The 19,619-nt window shown below is 45.0% G+C and overlaps 1 protein-coding gene and 1 pseudogene across 4 annotated transcripts in view; one reads left to right on the top strand and one right to left on the bottom strand.

The window, feature by feature from the left end:
* Positions 1-2,101: 2,101 nt before the first annotated feature.
* LOC118669126 lies at positions 2,102-2,479 on the top strand (annotated as a pseudogene).
* A 2,003-nt stretch (positions 2,480-4,482) lies between these two features.
* The window catches only part of HOPX (HOP homeobox), a 28,955-nt gene continuing 13,818 nt past the window's right edge, over positions 4,483-19,619 (bottom strand). For 3 of the 4 annotated variants that reach the window (XM_036334960.1, XM_036334952.1, XM_036334970.1), the window contains 2 exons: positions 11,465-11,621; positions 4,483-5,284 (listed from right to left, as the gene is read on the bottom strand). In XM_036334960.1, coding sequence (XP_036190853.1) covers positions 5,207-5,284; positions 11,465-11,608 — 222 coding nt within the window. In that variant the 5' untranslated portion in view covers positions 11,609-11,621 and the 3' untranslated portion in view covers positions 4,483-5,206. Of the gene's footprint in view, positions 5,285-11,464; positions 11,622-11,781; positions 11,906-19,619 lie in introns of those variants that run through there. The other variant, XM_036334981.1, reaches the window with a different exon arrangement.

Consider the following 19,619-nt stretch of genomic DNA (forward strand, 5'->3'; position numbering starts at 1 on the left):
TATTTTTAGGAAGAATCTTTCCATCTGTGACATTGTGATTTAGAATAAGAAATCCATATATTTGATCTGCATTCTGCTCCTGCCACACAGCTCCCGAAAGCCCTGTAATATTCTAAGTAATAAGAGAGCTGGAGTACCTTTTGTTTTAATATTTGGTATTTTGCCCTCAGATAGCTCCAATTTCTGAAATAGTTCCAGAGTGATGAAGGTGAAAGGAGGGTCTGGTTATTCATAACAACTGCTTTCAACCAGCCTTGAGTTTATGTTAATGAGGTGATTTTTGGAAAACCCCTAGGCAGGATGGGAGCTGATTGCCAAGGGACCCAACCATGTGATTAGAGCAGCGATTTTCACCCCTTTTCATCTCATGGCACACATAGGCCAATTACTGAAATTCTGCAGCACATCAAAAATTATATTTTTTGCTGATCTGACAAAAAATAGGGATGATTTTGATTCATTCACACCAGACGACTATTGTGTTAGCTGTTGTCATTTTTTAATTTGACAATCTAAAGAAAAGAGGTCAGTGCCCCTAACTAAATGGTCAGGTATTTCATGTTTTTAAAATTCTGGCCATACACCATGTGTGGTGCATCTAAACTGAAAATCACTGAATTAGAGTGTGGGAACTTTCAACTCCACTCCCATCACCCTGGACCTCCAGGTAGGGGAGCCAGAGGCTGGAAATTGAGTTTAATCCTGAATGGCCAATGATTTAGTCAATCATGCCTAAATCATGCCTACATAATGGAGCCTCCATAAAAATCCCTAAGGTACAGGATTCAGAGAACTTCTGGGTTGGTGAACATGTGGGTGGGTGCCCAGACAGGGTGGGAAAGCTACACACCCCTTTCCCCATATCTTCCATCTGGCTGTGCCTGAGTCATGTCCTTTATAATAAGTAAACTGTTTTCCTAAGTTCCGTGAGCTGTTCTAGCAAATTAATCAAACCCAAGGAGAGGGTCATGGGACCCTCTAATTAAAAATTAAGTAAAAAACATGCCTCCTCTCAGTATAATACTATACTAATTAAGTTTAATATTAAGGTTACTTCTGGCTGGTGGGGTCATGGGTAATTTTTATGGCTTGTATTGTATGTCATATTTTTTTCCTTATCTCTAGTTCTACAATTAACAAATTACACTGGTTTAAGTCAAGAAAGGAGAAAAGGACATAGACTGCAGCCTCTGTACTTTATTTTTATATATCTTTATTGATTTCAGAGAGGAAGGGAGAGGGAGAGAGAGAGAGAGAAACATCACTGATGAGAGAGAATCATCGATCAGCTGCCTCCTGCACACCCCACACTGGGGATGAGCCCTCAACCTGGGCTCATACCCTGACCAGGAATCGAACTGTGACCTGTGATCTCCTGGTTCATAGGTTGAAGCTCAACCACTGAGCCACGCTGGCTAGGCACTGCCTCTGTACTTTTTACCAAGAAAGGCAAAACCCTTCTCCAAAGCCTCCCTCATTCCCACAAGTCTTCAACCTAAATGTCTGTGGCCAGATCATGTCACATGACCTCCACAGTTTCCATGTGAGGATGGAGGAGGGAGTATTCCAGCTTTTCAGCCTCTACAACCTTGAATAGAGAAAGGTGGTGACAGAGAAAGGGGTTGGAGATAAATATCAGCCTAAGCAACAGTGTCTGCAATGGTAAAATTTGGACAACACAAGGCAAAGAAAGAGAGACTGTGCAGAGTTTTTCTCAGTCTGGGGTGGGTATTACCACTCTGGTGTGTGACACTAGGTGTTCAGAAGAGGCTTCTGATAACAGAACTCAAAGAGCTCTGGGTTCTCCTTAAGACTTATCTTGGGAGTCAAAGTGTACCTAACCCTGTCCTTGTTAGAACTTTGTAGCAATAGTAATTATCATTACTCTCTACAAAGTGCCTTTTTACAAGTAGAGAATTGCTACCCTTGCACTACAGTTGAAAAAGTAAACTCAAGAAGGTTGTTAACAAATCACATTTAAAAGGCACTGATTCTCTCCCTGCTGCCGCCCAGCCACACAGAAGCAGCAGCTCAGGGACACTCAGGATTTGGCTCCATTTGTAACTCACCTGCTACCCACCTGGAACCCACCACCATGGCCATGGCTGAGGGAGGCACTGCAGCTGGAGGGGTAATGGGTGTTAATACTACTTTACAAGAGGTGTGGAAGACCAGCCTCATCCATGATGGCCTAACATGGAGTTCGAGGAGCTGCCAGAGCCTAGACAAAGGCCAAAACCATCTGAGTGAGCTTGCTTCTATCTGTGATGACCCTGTGTATGTCAAGTTGGTGGAGGCCCCAAACCAACCTCATTAATATTGATGACAACAACAAAAAAAAAACTAGGGAGATGGGTAGGTCCTCTGAAAAATTGACAGGAAGGGAAAACCCCTTAAAGTGGTTGGTTGCACTTGTGTGGTAGTTAAGGATTCTGGTAAAAACTCTCAGGCTAAAAATATCATCAAATGCAAGAAATGAGTGAATAAAAACTTGGCTCTTGTTGGAATAAATGAATGGACGCGAGTCCTCATTTCCTCCCAGCATGTGCTATTCGAGGATTCATGACTGTTGGCATGATAAGCACAAGAAGTGATCCTTCTGTCATAAACAGTTCTTCCCAGCACCAAGATAAAGGCACACTCTCTGCCCAGTTGGTCAACTCTTCTTGTCCTGGATGGATTGTTCTTGAATTATGTCTCTGTTATTCTAGAAAGACTTCTGACAAGGGTCTTAGACCTGGTTTATCATCTCTCTCATTGCTTGACATGGACAAATCACCAAGCCCTGTGTCCACTTTGCCCACAGTCACATTAGCAGCACAGTTCTTCCTCCTTATCTGTTAGTCAGTGTCTGGTATGTGCACACATTCCTGTCTCGTTGTCACCTTCTCTCTTCTTTCCTTCCAGAAAGTGATGTCAGTATCCAGCCCTGGCTGCTGACAGATGCTCAGACCACCGCTACTGATGGTGCAAGGGAGGGTGGCAGATGAGGCTGTTCCGTTCAGATCCTAGTTCACTGTGTATTGTTTATAGAAGAAATGTTTTAAGGTAGAGGAAGAGGAAGTGTATCAAGGATGTTTAAGGAGACCTTGTAAACATTTGTATTCTGGGTAACTGTTAGTGTTTCTTATTTTGGACTTTTTATTTTAAAGAACTGACAAGACTGTGTAGGTAAGAGTTCAGAAGTGTCCTCTAGTGTCATTCCAGGCTGGGTTGGCAGACACTCATATAGCTTTTCCAATATCCACTCCACCTGCTTCTTTCCTACCAAAAAACCCTCCTGATTTTACTCAAGGCAGCAATACGCCCAATTTAAAATACTCGCCTTATCTCCCTAGCTGGTTTGGCTCAGTGGGTAAAGCGTCAGCCTGTGGACTGAAGGGTCCTAGGTTCAATTCTGGTCAAGGGCACATGCCTGGTCGTGGGCTTGATTCCCAGTGTGGGGTGTGTAGGAGGCAGCTGATCAATGATTCTCTCTCATCATTGATGTTTCTCTCTCTCTTTCTCTCCTTTCCTCTCTGAAATCAATAAAAATATATTTAAAAATAAAATACTCACCTTACCACACTCACTTGAATTAGGAATGGCCATGTGACCCAATTCTGGCCAATAATATGCAGATTGAAGTTGCTGGGTGGGGGGCTCCCAGGAAAACTTTTTAAAGGGGAGAGTCTAGTTGGCATTGGCCTTTTTCTTTTTCTCTTCCTTTATTTTCCCCCTTGCCATGCAGACTCAATGGCCAAGCATTCATCTTGCATCCATGAACACAAGAGCCACATGCTGAAGATAGCAAAGTAGGAAGACAAGAATGACCGTAGGCCCTTGACAACATTAGGGAGCCACCTACCTGCTGGTGTTTTATGTAAAAACAATAATCATTTAAAGAAATAGACAAAAAGTCTATTTGGTTAATTCACTGTAATCAAGTTTCTGTTCATACAGTCAAACACAACCTTAATTAATAGACTGTTAAAACGCTTAATGTGCTAGTATAGAAAACTAGAGGCCCAGTGCATGAAATTTGTGCACTGGTAGGGTTCCTAGCGGCCGCCTGCCGCCTGACACCACCACTGGGGCCTCCCTCCCTTCCCCTGGCTGGCCCTGCTTCCTGGTCAAACTCCCAGATGAACTCTTGGTAGAAGGGACAATTTGCATACTATGTTTTTATTATATAGGATGGGTGAAAATGGACTGCAGAGTCTTTTAGAATAGTACTGCTCAAACTTTCATGTGCATGTACACCCCGTGGGGACCTTGTGAAAGATGCAGGTTCCGATTTGGTAGGTCTGCATTGGAGCCTGAAATTCTGCACTTCTCACAAGCTTGCAGCTAATGCTGCTGATGCCAGTCCCAGACCACCCTTTGAGTAGCAAGAATCTGGAAAATGACAGCTCTTTTGTCAGTCTGCTCTTATGTTGGAGGCATCCTGTTTTTCTTTGATCTGCTTATTATTCAGTAAAAAAAAATTCAGAGGACTCAGTGCATTTTCAACAAAAAGTTAATGTTTTATTTAGAATATCATTTTAGAGACAAAAAGCAGTTCACTTTGGCTAGCAAAATAAACTTAACAGAAGCATTTAAATAATGTAAATCAAATATTTTAGTAGATTTTTTTTCTTAGTTACTTGCTTTTCTGTCTTGTGCAGTTTCTGTCTTTTAGCCTAACTGGGTTCTTTCTAAGTTAATGCAGCTTTAATCCAAGGAACTACTTAATGAAATCGGAATGACTCAAATATTCCTCTGTATTCTCATTCAACTTCACTGTATTCAATGAAACACAAGGAAAACAACTTAGGGAAGTAGATTCAGAAGGAAACGTTTCTCCCTCTTGGTCATGTTATCTTTTCAGCAGAGACCTTGCCTGCTCTGAAATGGATGTTGAAAGAAAATTGTTATTGGGAGGTGATGATCAAAAGCAAACTTAGATGATTTTCACACCATCTGTCATCATGACCCAAAGGGAAAGGCAAGCCACATCACTTGCCTAATCAAGCCACTGCTTTACACAGAAGCTGCACATAGCTTCCTATTGTTATTATATTTTCTAGTTATGTACATTAAAAAAATACAACATTGTGTTAAATAGCAGGACAGCTAACAGTGAACATACAACACTACACTGACAAACCAAAACAGCTTGGTTAAGCCGAGGAGAGAAACAGCAGGTGGTCTTCATGGAGGGAAGCTGCCAATGCCCACCATCTCCTTAGTCCGTAACGGATCTGCTTTCTGAGGGTAGGCCTTCCGACTTCCGCCACTGGGCCAGGCGCTGCTTAAACCATTTCTGGAGGAGTGAAATGTGAAAAATTACCTGTCACATACTGAAAAAAAATGATGTCCATTCCCTTCTAAAAGATAGCCTCTGTGGTCCAAATAGAAAGGAGGATTGCCTGGCCAGGGTTGCTCAGTGGTTGAGCATCAACCTATGAACCAGGAGGTTATGATGCATAATTCCCGGTCAGGCCACATAACTAGGTTGTGGGTTCAATATCTAGTTGGGGCACGTATGGGAGGAAATCAATCGATGTTTCTTTCTCACATCAATGTTTCTCTTTCTCCCTTCTTCTCTTCTCTAAATCATTAAAACATAACTTTGGGTGAGGATTTAAAAAACAAAACAAAACAAAAAAAACTTGGAAGGGGGACTAGTGAGAAATAGAAGCAGCAAGCATTGATGGACCTGGGAGAGGATGAGTTAGAGGACTCTATGGGGAGTCAGACTTGATTCTCCGTGGTACTTCCCAACCTTTCACACATCATGGTGTACATTTAGAATGCTGATATTTTCATGTCCCGCTGTTCGGGTAGGTGACCACCGGGGGCCCTGCAGTCCCGTGTCCTGCCAACAGGAGCTCTATTGTAACCAATTGGCTATGAGAACTTGAGGAAGTTTCTAAAAATAGAGCACCCATCAGCTCAACTGTAAAAGAGGTAAGCTCAAGGGGTCGAAGTTGTCCCTTCAGGGATTTCTAGAATTTACCTGTTCTAGGGGTAAGCAGATGAGGGGACAGAAAGAGAGCAGAAAGAGCACAGCTATGGGATGCTAGACCTGGACTGTGCTGATGGAAATGTTGTGAGAAATAAATCGGGGGTTCTGACTTAGCAGAGATGGACACCTGCCCAGCTGCACATGTAACCTCAGAACAAACAGGCAGGCTGGCTCTAGGGCCGTGCTGGGGAAGATGCCATCTCTGCAGAGATCGAGGGAGCTGCAAGGCAGTTTGGCATAAGCTCAAGATCAGAAGAAAGGGTGAGAACCACAGGAGGAGTGTTTCTAAGGATCAAGGCCTGTGGAGATAGAAGGGAGTGAGGCTGCGGGACACTTTAGGGTTCTGCACCACCAATGCTAGGTTGGCTGCCCAGCATGGGACCATACCTGCGACTCCCCCTGACTGTACAACAGAGTTTACACACTGAAATGCTGTACACAGCTGTTAAGGCCAGTTGTCTTATACACCTTGGCACTGTGGGGTGGCAACGAGAAAAGTCCTATAAAGCCAGGGACAGCAGACTACCCACCCGTAGGGAAGCCTTCCTTTTGGGGACTGCTCTCTGGGTGCCACATTTCACTCCTGGGGATAACGAACCTTAAGGAGAAGAGAGAGCTCATGTAACGTTGGTGGCTTTAACCAAAGTTCTATTGCTAAAGGTGGGCACCATTTTCTTCTATAATCTGTGTGTGTTTAGTTAACTATGAAATCTGGTGTGAGGGCAGCATGGCTCCAGCTTCATTAATGAGGTAGCTCTATGGGGGTTTTCAAGGCTACAGGGTCTGGTTCAATAGGATTTCCAGTTGCCAGAGCTGAACAAAGGGCAGAGTTTTAAAGACTAATTAAAACTTGGAGGAGGAAAGTCTCGTTTTTATCAGGATTCATTTAGGACAAAGTGAGTGAGCTGGCTTCATTCAGAAGAGCCACCCACATCTTTACACTATTCATGAGGCAGAATATTAATGTACAGCTACCGAAAATAACCAGCAAGGACCACAGTTCTGAATTGGTGAGATGGCATCTAGATGCTTAACCAACGGAACCCTCACATCAGGGGATGGGACAAAGTTCAAGAAAAGCTCGACTATTTTCTAAAGATATATATTGTAAACCAAGTATCTCTATATATAAAAGGCTAATATGCCCTGACCGGTTTAGCTCAGTGGATAGAGTGTCGGCCTACGTACGGTCCCGGGTTCGATTCCGGTCAAGAGCATGTACCTTGGTTGCGGGCACATCCCCAGTAGGGGGTGTGCAGGAGGCAGCTGATCAATGTTTCTCTCTTATCAATGTTTCTAACTCTCTATCCCTCTCTCTTCCTCTCTGTAAAAAATCAATAAAATATATATATATTTTAAAAAGGCTAATATGCAAAGTGTCCCCTCAGAAGTTCAACCGGGAGACTGGGAGTTTGATTGCTCACTATGAGGTGCACTGACCACCAAGAGGCGGTGCAGAATGAAGCAAGGCCCCGGCCTGCAGCTGGCAGCCGGCAGCTGGGGAAGCAAGGCCCCAATCGGCCCTGATCACTGGCCAGGCCTAGGGACCCTACCCGTGCATGAATTTCATGCACTGGGTCTCTAGTGCATATAATAATTTAGCAAAGCAGTTGTTGTCCAACAAAAACCACCCAGCACCTTGCTTGCTCCCCCCTCCCCGCCGTAGAGCTGAATCTTTCCACATCTCACTCACATCAATTCTAATTTTCCACCTGGCTCTTCGTTGTTTCAGTCATCCCCTGGGAAAGACATTCACCCCTCACTTGCTTATAAACGAATGCCCTCATTACCCTCACCCATTGATGGAGATTTATTTACTCCAAGTGAACAGATGATAATTAGACACTGTGATAGGGAGGGGCTGAGGCAAAATAACATTGTTCCTGTCCTTCTCTCTAGTAACTAACATTTCATCCCTTTCAGGAGGAGACCTTTAGAGGTCTTTATTCCACTGATAAAACGTCTACAACTAAAAACCACTGAGTTCTGGAAATAGTCCCAGGACACCAAGAGCAGATAAAAATACTGGAAACCTCTCTGAGAACCAGTGCCAGCTACACTGGGCTCGAGTTAGTGATAATAGAAAACGCCAGATCATCGCGACCTCCCAAGGGGCTGATGAAAGAGCTTTCCCAGAGGCTCCTAACACTGACTTCAAAACAATGGAAGACACAGGGGTCGGTATTCTGCGGGGTTTATCTCATTTAAATGCAGGAGATATCAAACTACTGCCATGAGAAAAACCTATTCTATTCAGAAAACGCAACTTAAAAAGTTATTTCCATTAGGTCACCCTTCACGTCATTCTGGGTTCCCATAGGCGCCCCCTCCCACAGCAGAGGACATTGTCCTGCAGTGGGACAGCTAGTGAGAGGTCATCAAAGCCCCCAGTCAGAGAATGTGGCACCTTTTAGCCCCTCATGCCCCTGCCGGATCATCAGCAATGGTTATTATCTCACAGGAACATCTCCTGTTTATTTTTTCTACTGATGCATTACTTGTTCTAGGAAAATAAATAATATGATTCAAATTCTGGAGGTGGGGGTGTCAGGGATGAGGGAATCAGGATATGAAATAAAAATTATTTTGGTGCCCTTTATTAGTGGTGTAAAGGGACAACACTAATAAAGAATGGAAACTGGGTGTGCTGATACCCCGCTTATGTGGGGTCCTAGCACACCCTGGCCTCCAGGAGTTATTTAAAGGGCCCCTGCAAAGCCTGCTATAAATAAAAATGCTATTTATGTCTGAAAGTTCATCATTGGCATAATATCTCCAGAAGACACTTTAAAAATAAAAGATACTTTTAAAATGTGAATACTGTTTGAAAGATTAAAGATGAAATCATTCTCACATACCAGTGCACACTGGGGTTGAAGGGGGCAGGAGGGTGGGGGTGGAAAGAATGGGGAGTTGGAAGATGAGCCCCCACCTGAGGGGGGATGACAGAGGGATACCTTGGAAGCCTCTTCCCCCAACTTGCTGTTGCCTCTCTCTGAGCTCTGGGCTCTCAGATGCTTCCCTGCGGGTCTAAAAAGGAAGGCAGAGAGGCAAGCCCAGCTATGGCAGCCCGGGGAGGAAGAGGTGTTGCCCCCATGGCAGGAAAAGGAAGCCAGGGGCCCTGCTGTGAGGCTGACTCACCCCCACACCCACTCGTTTCAGGGCTGGGTCTACCATCTGTTTATTGGAGGGAGGTAGAAGAGAGGAAATGGGAGAAGGGGCAGATGCACCTGCTGTGCAGGGGTCTCCATTGGCTGACCTCAACCACAAAGAAGCAGGTGCCCTTACTTTCTTCCTGGCCCGCACTTGATTTCATGTCAGTTCTGTAATATAAGGTGAATCTTGAGGAAAGATAGAATATAGCTGGGATGGCTGTCATTTAATGCATGGATTTTACGGACTGAATTTCAGTCTTTTCCTCCCAGCCCTCTGAGGTGTCTGCGTTCTTCCTCTGTGGAGACAACATAGCATCCTGCCAGGGTTCAAATCCTAGCTCTGCTGCTTAGTTGTGTTCTTGAGCAAATTATTTAACCACTAGAGGCCTGGTGCATGAAATTCGTGCAGGGGGCGGGGGCTCTCAGCCTGGCCTATACCCTCTCCAATCAGGGACCCCTCAGGAGATAACTGGCAGTCGGACATCCTTCTCGAAATCTGGGACTGCTGGCTCCTAACCACTCACCTGCCTGCCTGCCTGATTGCCCTGAACTGCTCCCCTGACAGCCTGATTGCCCCCTAACTGCTCCCCCTGCTGGCCTGATTGCCCCTAACCGCCTCTGCCTTGGCCCCGGCCACCATGGCTTTGTCCAGAAGGATGTCCGGAAGATGTCTGGTCTAATTAGCATATTACCCTTTTATTAGTATAGATTCTGTGCCTTGGGTCTCTTCCCTGAACAATAGGGCTAATAGTTGTGACAAATACGTGATTTAATACTTGGAGGGTGCATGGAACAATACCTGGCAAGTTTCAGCCATTACAAAGGTCAACATAATTATTCTGCCTTACAGGTAAGGGGATGATGGTAATTCACCACGGGAGTATCAGAGGCTGAGAAGAGCTTAGACCCCCAGCTGGTGGGGTGCCCACAATAAATCCACAACATTCTCTTTAAAGGATGAGTAATCACTGTCTCTGTGATGACTCTTCCTTTCTAAATATAGCATGGGATTTTAAATAATAAAACTTCAGCAGGCCACCTCCTCACGGGTTCCAAGAAACATGAGCTGTAAGACTTGGGTTACAGCAAATCACCTTCTCCTAAATCCTGCTGTTCCCTTTGCTAAAACAGGTATGCTTGGCTTTCTATTTGACTTAGGAGTGAAAGGATTTTCTAGAAGCAAGTTGTCCAAAGTGTGCCTGGCTCAATTCATAAAAATCATTTTGGAGTTGGGGTGGAGGGTCTTAGTCCATTACAGGCTTTGAAGCCTCATGTGAGTATGGTTCGTGGTGAGGAGAGGACAAGCCGTCTGATGCTCTGGTGTGTGCAATGGGAAGAACAAGAACATCTCTGCTTTAGAGCTGAGACTAGAGGTGTGAAGTGCTTTGGGCTTCCGTGGGAGAGGTGCTAGAGCAGCTCCAACTAGTACGCATCATGCATAACCCATGTCTTTCCATGACCAAAGGGAAAATAAAGTCAGCGTTACCAAATAACACTGCACCTGGAGGTTAACAATCACGGATAGTGTTTCGTTCTCTACCCTAAACAATTTTCAGGATAATGTAGGAGGCTTTAAAAATAGATTTAAAAGTCCACGCCTTGAAGGGGACACCTGCTCCCACTCCCTAAAAGATTAAACCTGAGAGCCGGGGAGTTTTCAGATATGCGAACCAAAGCTCCCGGCTGTGTGCAACCTCAGCTCTGCAGCTGCGGGGAAGCTGGAAGGCGACGGCGTGGAGCTAAGGACCCCTGCCGTCCAGGCAAGCCCCTCTCTCTGGGCCTCAGTTTCCTCGTTTGTCAAGCCTGAGGACTGAGTTTATTGCTGGTCTCCAAGGTCCCCTCCAGCTCTGACACGGCCGCGGAGAGATTTGGGGGCGCCGGGCTCAGAGCGCAGGCGGCACCTCAGGAAGGGCGCCTAGGGGAGAAGCTGAGCCCGGGCAAGCGAGGCCGGAGTGGACAGGGCTCCTCCCAACCCGGGGAAAGGAGGGAGCTCGTCCCGGGCGGCAGAGGAGAGTGAAGGAAGGACGAACGTGAGATTTCTAAGCAGCTCCTGGGGAGCCCCCGCGGGCCAGGGATACAGGGGTAGACGGGGGGAGGGGGGGGGCGCCAGGGAGCCGGGAAGGCGGGGTGCGGCGGTAGGAGCGATGCAGAATCGGGGCTCCCGGGAACCGGCCCCGGAGCGCGTGCAAGAGCGATGAGGGATCGGGGAGGGCGGCGAGGGCGAGGGCGAGGGGCACCCTTCTATTCGCGTGGGTGGCGCGCGGTCCGGGGACGGGGTGCCCCGGGCGGGGGTCCGGGAGCGCGGGGCGCGAGGCCTCACCTGCGTCTCCTCCTCGGAAAGGCCGGCCTCGGCCGCGATGAGCAGCAGCGTGGTGGGGTCCGGGTGCTTGTTGACCTTGTTGAAGTTGTACTCCAGGATCTCCAGCTGGTCCTGCGTGGGGCCGCTCGCGGTCTCCGCCGACATGGTCCCGGCGCGGCTGCGGGGGAAGGAGAGGCGGCGGCGGTGAGCGAGGCCGGGGACGGGGCGCGCGGAGGGACGGGCACTGGGCCGGGGCGCGGGGCTGTCCCCTCCCGCGGTCGCACAGCGGCGGGGTCCCCGGGGCTGCGGGCTGCGGGGGAACCTGCCGGGACTCTTACAGCGACTTTCCCGGGGGTCCCGGTCTGGGTGGCGGGGAGGAGGGGACGCCGCGCGCCCTCGCGCCCTGAGACTCAGGAAGGAGCGCAGGAAGCGGTGGTGGTTTTGAAAAACCGCCTTCAAAGCTTCATGGGGAGGGAGCTGCCCGCGGGGCGTGGGTGACGGAGGGCGTGGGTGCCGGAGGGCGTGGGTGCCGGGTTCACGGCGCTCTGCCTCCGGGGAGCCCTCGGCAGGGAGGGCTGTGCACCCCACGCCTCCTCCTCCAGACGAAGGGCGCGTGGGACAGAAGTGACTGCTCCGACTTGGGCGGCGCTTTCATCTCTCCCTTTTGCAGAGGTGGACACGGGTCCACGGAGATGAGCATCAGGAGAAATTTCCCCCTGAGGGCTGGTGTGAGTCCCTGCAGCTGCACCCTCCTCCTCCCCGCCCCCCTCCACCCCGATTTTTAGGCCTGAGCCTGAGGCTGGGGGCCAGCTGCTGCTCACTGCCCAGCGTGGCCTGGCCACTGTTCCACAGGACATGGGAGAGAGCCCACCTCACTGTGTCCCGTCTAGGTAAGGACTCCAAGACAGAGCCAAAACCCGACTGAGGAGCATCTACAGCAGCTGTCCTTTAAAAGCGCAGACTCCCCCTGTGATTGTAGTAAAATACACTGTTGCCCTAGCCGGTGGGTCCTAGGTTGGATTCCGCTCAAGGGCACATGCCCAGGTTGAGGGCTAGATCCCAAGTAGGGGGCATGCAGGAGGCAGCCAGTCAATGATTCTCTCTCATCATTAATGCTTCTCTCTCTCCCTCTCCCTTCCTCTCTGAAATCAATAAAAATATGTTAACATACAATAAAATACACTATAAAGTCAAGAGAACAGGTCCATTACAAGCTTCAAGCTCTCTTGTATTTCCTTACTTTAGAATCAGACATTGCTCTAGCAGATTTGGGGCAACATGATGACTTCCTACATTCCTAACTAGCCTCTGACTAAGGCCCCCCTACCCCAAAAGCCAGCTGTGCACCCTTCCACTCCCTCTCCCACTTTAAAATATATAGAGGTGTAAATTTAGAGTCTTCAAGACCTTGGCTGTGGATTTGGTGCTAACAGGCGGGGACTTCACCTTGCTGGCAGTAAAAAACAAGTGCAAGTGTGGAAATCGCATTGGTTTGTTGTTGGAACAAATGATTGCAAAATCATCAGCTACAATCCTGAGCACGGTTTGTGCCTGGGAAGGGCCACCCTCCACAGTTCCGCCTGCATAATGTTACCTGAACCTTTCTATGGTGACCTGCATCCCAGGCTCCCTAAATAAATATCTTTCCCTCTCCTCTACGTCATTTGAAGAGGCTTTCCTGTAACAGAGAATCTTGGGCTCAAGCCACTTGTCAGGTCACTGTAAAATCTCCCTGTGGTAGGGCTGGCTTTAGGCAAATAGCCCCTGCTATAAATACGCTAAATCTCCCTGTGTTTTAGGGAGCTCTGTGCTCCTCCTCCTAACAACTCCTAGCAGGGATTCCTGTCACAGTGCTGAGTCAGGCAGGGTCCAGCCAGGTCAGCAAGGCCTCCTCTCCCGTGGGCGCCTATCTCCCTGTTTCTTTGACACAGAACTTCCATTTTCTCCTATAACAGCCCAGGAGAACGAGGCCCAGGAAGACTTACTTTCCCAATGTCACCCAGGGAGCGACCAGCACCCTGGAATGGAAAGCCTTAGCTTCAGTTTCAGTCCCATGTTCTACTACACCTCTTCCAACAGGCCATTCCATCTCCAGTTTGGCCAAAAATCTCATGAGGGCAACAGTTCAACGCAGGCAGGGCTTGTTGCCATTTTGAATGGGCATAGACTGCCCGCTTAGGATACCCATGCAAGCCATAGCCGCCCATTGGAAACACCCACCACTGCTCATTTTGCCTAAAAGAACACAGGAGACGGGAAACTGCTGCCCAGAAAGGTTCCGTCCTATTCCATTGACACAGTTATGCTGGCTCTTCCTTAAAACGTGCTACTTCTTTCTGGAGCGCTCAGTCCTTCACAGAAAGATTAATCAAATGAACAGATGTCTAAGCTGGACTCCGATTCAAGCACTGTTATGCATGTACTTTCCCTCTTTTTAAAATTTAATTGCTGTATGTAATTCCAGGGCGGGCTAGTGCCCCTCGACTCAATCAGGTGCATTTTCTCTTACTGCGTTTTTGTGGCTTCCTGTTACAGGCCTTTGTAAGAGGTTTCATGGGTAGGCCCCGGTTGACTTTGAAGCAGTCCCTGGGTTAGCTGGCTGAGGACCATTGGACTGGCTGGCTGGCTGCCGAGGAGATTTGTGGGAGGACCGTTTGAAAGCACCTGCTTCTCCAAGGTACATCTAACAGAACTGATTTCTAGACATGAAGTTGGAAGCTCTAACCTCTACTGTGAGCTCTACTTCGCTTCTCCACAAAACTCTGTCATTTCAGCCCTCTTTGGATGACAAGTGCTTGCTGCTGCTTCTTTGTCTCTTCTCTCTTTCTTTTAAAGGAAACTTATAAACCAAATCATTCTAGTGACCTTGGCCTTGCAAAGCTTTTCCTTGCCAGTAAGGAAACTGTTGAAAAGTTTCTCTGAAGGTAGTCTAAACAATTTTAGATGAAAAGAACTAAAAATATTTTAAAGCTTCTTAAACTTTAATTTTAGCACAAGTTCTATTGTTGCTGCGGTTATTAATGTCTTGTGAAATTTTCAAACAGCAGTTTGTCTTGTGGCTGTGTTTTCTTTTGTGGATGGGGGGAGATAATGCACAAACATGTCCAAAGTGGTTAAATGAAAGTTGCTGGCTTTTTCCTAAATCAACTCCAATGCCTGGTTGACAGCGCCACCTTTGTTCCCTACTCCTGTTTATTTACTTTAAAGGTGTTTACCTATATGAACTGGTTTACAGGAAGAGCGACAACTGGCAACTTGTAGAGATTGCCATGGACTCACACTTATCTTCTCCCTCACCCAGCCGTTCTCACCTCTTTGTAAAGCCACTAATGTCAAACCAAGAGAAAAAAGATGATCAGGGGCAGGTACTCCTCATAAACAGAGTCCCATGGTGAGCTGGCCAAAAGCAAAAAAAGCAGATGAATCATTCTTCAGGCCCGTCTCCCAATTTTCTTTAGCTTGGAATTCCCTTTATGTTCACTGTGCACTTCCTGGAAGCAATGGACTCTTGAAGCATTTTGTATTTTCTTAAGTGGAAAAAAAAAAAAGATGTGCTGCCATTTCCCCCAAAAAAGTGGTGGTCTTTGGAAGGGGGTAGGGTTTTGCCACTCACCACTTACTACACTACTGTGGATGAGGTGGGAGGGAAATCACCCAAGCTGTGTCTCTCAGGAACTGACAGATAGGAGTGGAATACTGATCTGCCTCCCCACACTAACACAGGTCTGGTTAAAGGAGAGAGAGTTTTATTTTGGGTTTTGATTGGTTAAGGTCTTTCAGCTTAGGGCAGTAGTTCCCATGCTTGCCTGGGCCTCTGAATCACCTGTAGAAAGGTCCAGGCCCCCCCAGATCTCCTGAATCAGAACCACATTTTAAGAATCCAGCATGGGAGAGACATAAGAAGTTTTCCAGCTCCTATATGATTTTGCAGTTTAATCCTTAAAGTCTACTATAGATGTTTAGAGCTTCTTATATCTTATAGCTATAAAGATGCATTGAAATATCTTCTAACTCTAACACTGTATCCTCTCAGCAGTTGATGAGATGGTAAGTTGAGGTAGTCTTAAAGGAATAAGGTTTTAAAAATACACATGGAAGGAAAATGTAAACAGCCTGCTATTAATCTTTTGTAAATATGGTCAGGAATAGGGAAATTACCTTTAAAATTATGAATTATCAAAAGACTGTTTTCCATGGTTTCAAAAATTAGAAATAATGTAAAACCCTTTTTAAAAACTTTCAGAAAAAATGTATTCTTGTGTTGAGATTAGAGTTTAAGAAAGCAGGTCATCAAAAGAAAAATTCCTTCCACCCCATCAGACCAATTTGCATAATTGATTTAGAAGCTAAAAATTACAGTGAAAAAGATTTGGCAACCTTGAGTTTGATTGTCCTCCTCTAATTCCTTAAATGTTCCAGTGAGGGAAATGCTAAAAGTTAAGTTGTCATTTATACAGAAAACTTATAGAATAGAACTGAAAACTGAACATTAGACTATGAATATACTGTGTACACATAATGTCATTGCTGTCTCTAGGGAAACAAGATTCCAAACCTTTATGAGAAAACACATTTTTAAATGCTATATTGATTCAAATTTTACATAGTGAAAAAAATAAACTGGAGGAAAATATAACAAAAAGTTAACAGTGGTTATATCTAGATTGTGGGACTTCAGATGACCTAAAATTTTTATTCTTTATATTTTTTTCTGGTTTTTCACATTTATTACTTGGAAATTAGAAATTTTATTTATTTTTCTTAGGAAAAGGCACCCTTGATCAGATCAATTGTCTGTCTTCTATTTCATCTGAGTTTTGTACCAAATTACATTTTCAGAATAAGCATGAGAGTTGCTTTCCATCAAGTCTACCTAGATGATTAGGGAAATAAGAATTTTCATTTCCCACTCAAATATTATTAGGTATCTAAGGAGATATATATATATATATATATATATATATATATATATATGTAATCTACATATAATTTATGAAACATAAATTAAATTATTACCAGGCCTATGGAAGCTACTTGTATTTCCTTCCCAATCCCAGCCTCTGGCTTATCTACCTCCAGAAGAAACCAAGGCTCTGACTTTTGTATTAATCATTTTCTTGCTTTTAAAATTAGTTCTTTCACATATGTATGGTTCCCTAAAAGGACACTTTTTTTTAGATTTGTATGTTTTTGAGATGTATAAAAATGGTATCACTACATATATATTTTTTTGTAAATTGCTTTTTTTTGTCAACAAGCTTATAAGGCCCATCCATATTTCTACATTTAGAGAAGTTAATTCATATTCAGAGCTCTTTTCTTTTTGTGAATTTTTGGGGTTTTCCAGTTTTTTGCATTTTTGTTGTTGTTGTGATGAACATTTTCATATATGCCTCCTGAGGCACATCTAGGAGGGTTTGTCTAGGACATATACAGCGGGTGGAACTGGTCATAAGGTATGTGGCTATACAGTTTACAACAAATTTTAACTTGACTTCCAAAGTTGTTGAACAAAACTACATTTCCACCAGCAGTGCATAGAATTTCTTTTGTTCCACATCCTCATCAACACTTGTATTGCTAAATTTTTAAATTTTTGCTATTATTTTTTTATTTGTTAATCCTCACCAGAGGATATTTTTTCATTGTTTGTAGATAAAAATGAAAGGGAGGGATGGAGGGAGGAAGGGAGAAAGAGAGAGAGAGAGAGAGAGAGAGAGAGAGAGAGAGAGAGAAACAGTTATATGAGAGACATATCAATTGGTTGGCTCCCGCATGCCCTGCCTGAGGCAGAAACAAACCTGCAATCCAGGTGTGTGCCCTTACCCATCACCCTTTGGTGTGTAGGTCAACGCTTTAACCACTTACCCGTACTGGACAGGGTACTATTATTTTTATGTATTCTTTTTATCCATGAATAATATCTAAACCTTCCTGAAGCTATTTATATTTTCACCCTGTTTAACTTCTTAGAGCTAAAAGATTCCAAATGTTTACTGTTTGCTTATAAGAGTATTTCCTATTCCAGCCTAAGAGATTTGAGGTATTTTTAAAGAATTTAGATTTTGTCTCCTGGCTAGCTCATTATTCCCACTGGTGACCAAGAACAATACAAAAGATGTATGGAAAACTAATTACAGCAGACCTTGTCTGTATTATGTTAAAAATGTTACTATTTCCCCATCTACAGAAGTCAGAGCTTGATTCTGCACTTTAAAACTGTTAATTATATCAATTATTGCCCTCTCCAAAAAAGTGAATGTCTCCAAATAAAAACTACAGAGATGAATTTAAAATGATTGAATGAAGAAGGAGAAAAGTTGTAGGAATAGACAGGAAATATAAAAGAGATGGACTATTAGGCTGTGAGTTTAAAATAGGATATAATCATGTAAAATCGAATAATGTACTTAAGTGTTGGAATTGCAATACCACGATCACGGGGTACTAAGCTACAGTTCAACAGCAGATAGATATTAGTTCTTTTCATTTCTTTCGCAATCCTTTCTTAGGAATTAGAATGGAATTAGTCCTGTTTTGCAATCAGGAAAGGTTAACTAACTTGTCTACAGTGTCAGAAGAAGGCTCAGAAGTCTACCTTTTCTTTTGGCTACAGCAGTAAAGGCAGTTTGTGATGTCATTAGCATCAAGATCGATTTAGAGTACAGTGGTTCTCAACCTGTGGGTCGCGACCCCTTTGGCGGTAGAACGACCCTTTCACAGGGGTCGCCTAAGACCATCCTGCATATCAGATATTTACATTACAATTCATAACAGTAGCAACATTACAGTTATGAAGTAGCAATGAAAATAATTTTCTGGTTGGGTCACAACATGAGGAACTGTATTTAAAGGGCCAGAAGGTTGAGAACCACTGATTTAGACCTACAGAATACTGTATATTCTCCTCACGCTCTACTGATGTCAGAAATTCTAAGATATCTCTGAATCCCCGATTTGAACCTTTGAGCTCTAATTTTAGTCACTGTCACTTTTAGTGAAGAATTGGGCCGGGGGTGGGGGTGGTCTTTCTTGTGTGGGCCAGTCCTACTGTGGTCTCTCCAGCCTCATTCCCTTTGCTGCGGCTGCAGTCTTTTCACAGACCTCCACACGTTCCCTAGAAAGCATTAGTGTGTACTTCCCACCAAGGCAACAGAGATGATGGAATCACCCCTTTCAAGCTCTATTCTGACTCCATTTTTGGAGGTGCAGATACACTGGGGAGATTGGTTCAAGTCTGTCCAGTAAAAGCTGAGCTCTTAACTGTTGACCCAGCGTAAAAGGTTAAGAGCTCAGGGTAAAAAGCTAAGAGCCACCTGCCAGCTCCCTGGCAAGCACAGTGTTCTCCCAGAACATGCTGCACTTGACTCCGTGAGTCAGGAAGACTGAGATGCCAACTCATACTTGAATTCATGCCATTTCAACTGGTCGCCAGGGACCATCTCATCCCATGTACTCTTATTCCCCCAAGTTTTGTCAGGCAAAGAAATCATGAGGTTTGGTTTTCGACGTCTCCTCCCTGCTCTGGGATTGCATTGCTTCGTCGTTAATCCAAGGCTTAAATATAGGAAGTGCTGCCTTCTTTTCTTTGAAGTTCTGCATATCTGATGTGCACGTCTGTATGTGCTCTCTGTTGTGCTAATTCAGCTTACTGCTTTCCAGGCCCTTCTCTTTAAATTCGATTTCCTCGTGCCTAGAAGCCCCACCCCGTTTCAGGAAACCCAACAGAATTAAAAGCAAAATGAAATTTAAGTTAATGGAGCGAAAGTTCATATATAGTTATAGGGACAGTGCTTCCAAACTGTGAGGTGCCTGCTTACGGAAGATATTGTTCTTAAATATCTTGTGAGCTAGGCATTCAGTAGGGCATCTCTTGGGTGGCAAACTGGTCAGAACAGCTTATAAGTCTCACTCTTTCTGGGTAACAGTCCCCTTTTTAAGCTTTTCTGGGCTGGCACAATATTTGAAACCAGAACCTTAAAAAAAATAAAATGCTGTATATATTGCTTCATGAGAATGTTTCCCTGGGTGGAATTTCTGAAGACTAACGAAGTGGGGGGTGGGATCATATCGTGAGCATGTTTTCTCATTAGCACTTCGACACTGTGTATTGATTTCAACTTAATTATTGGTATTTTCACTAATTTAATGGTTTATTTGCTCATTCCTCTACTTC

This window comes from Myotis myotis, unplaced genomic scaffold (assembly GCF_014108235.1).
Source record: "Myotis myotis isolate mMyoMyo1 unplaced genomic scaffold, mMyoMyo1.p scaffold_m19_p_1, whole genome shotgun sequence".
NCBI classification, from domain to species: Eukaryota; Metazoa; Chordata; class Mammalia; order Chiroptera; family Vespertilionidae; genus Myotis; species Myotis myotis.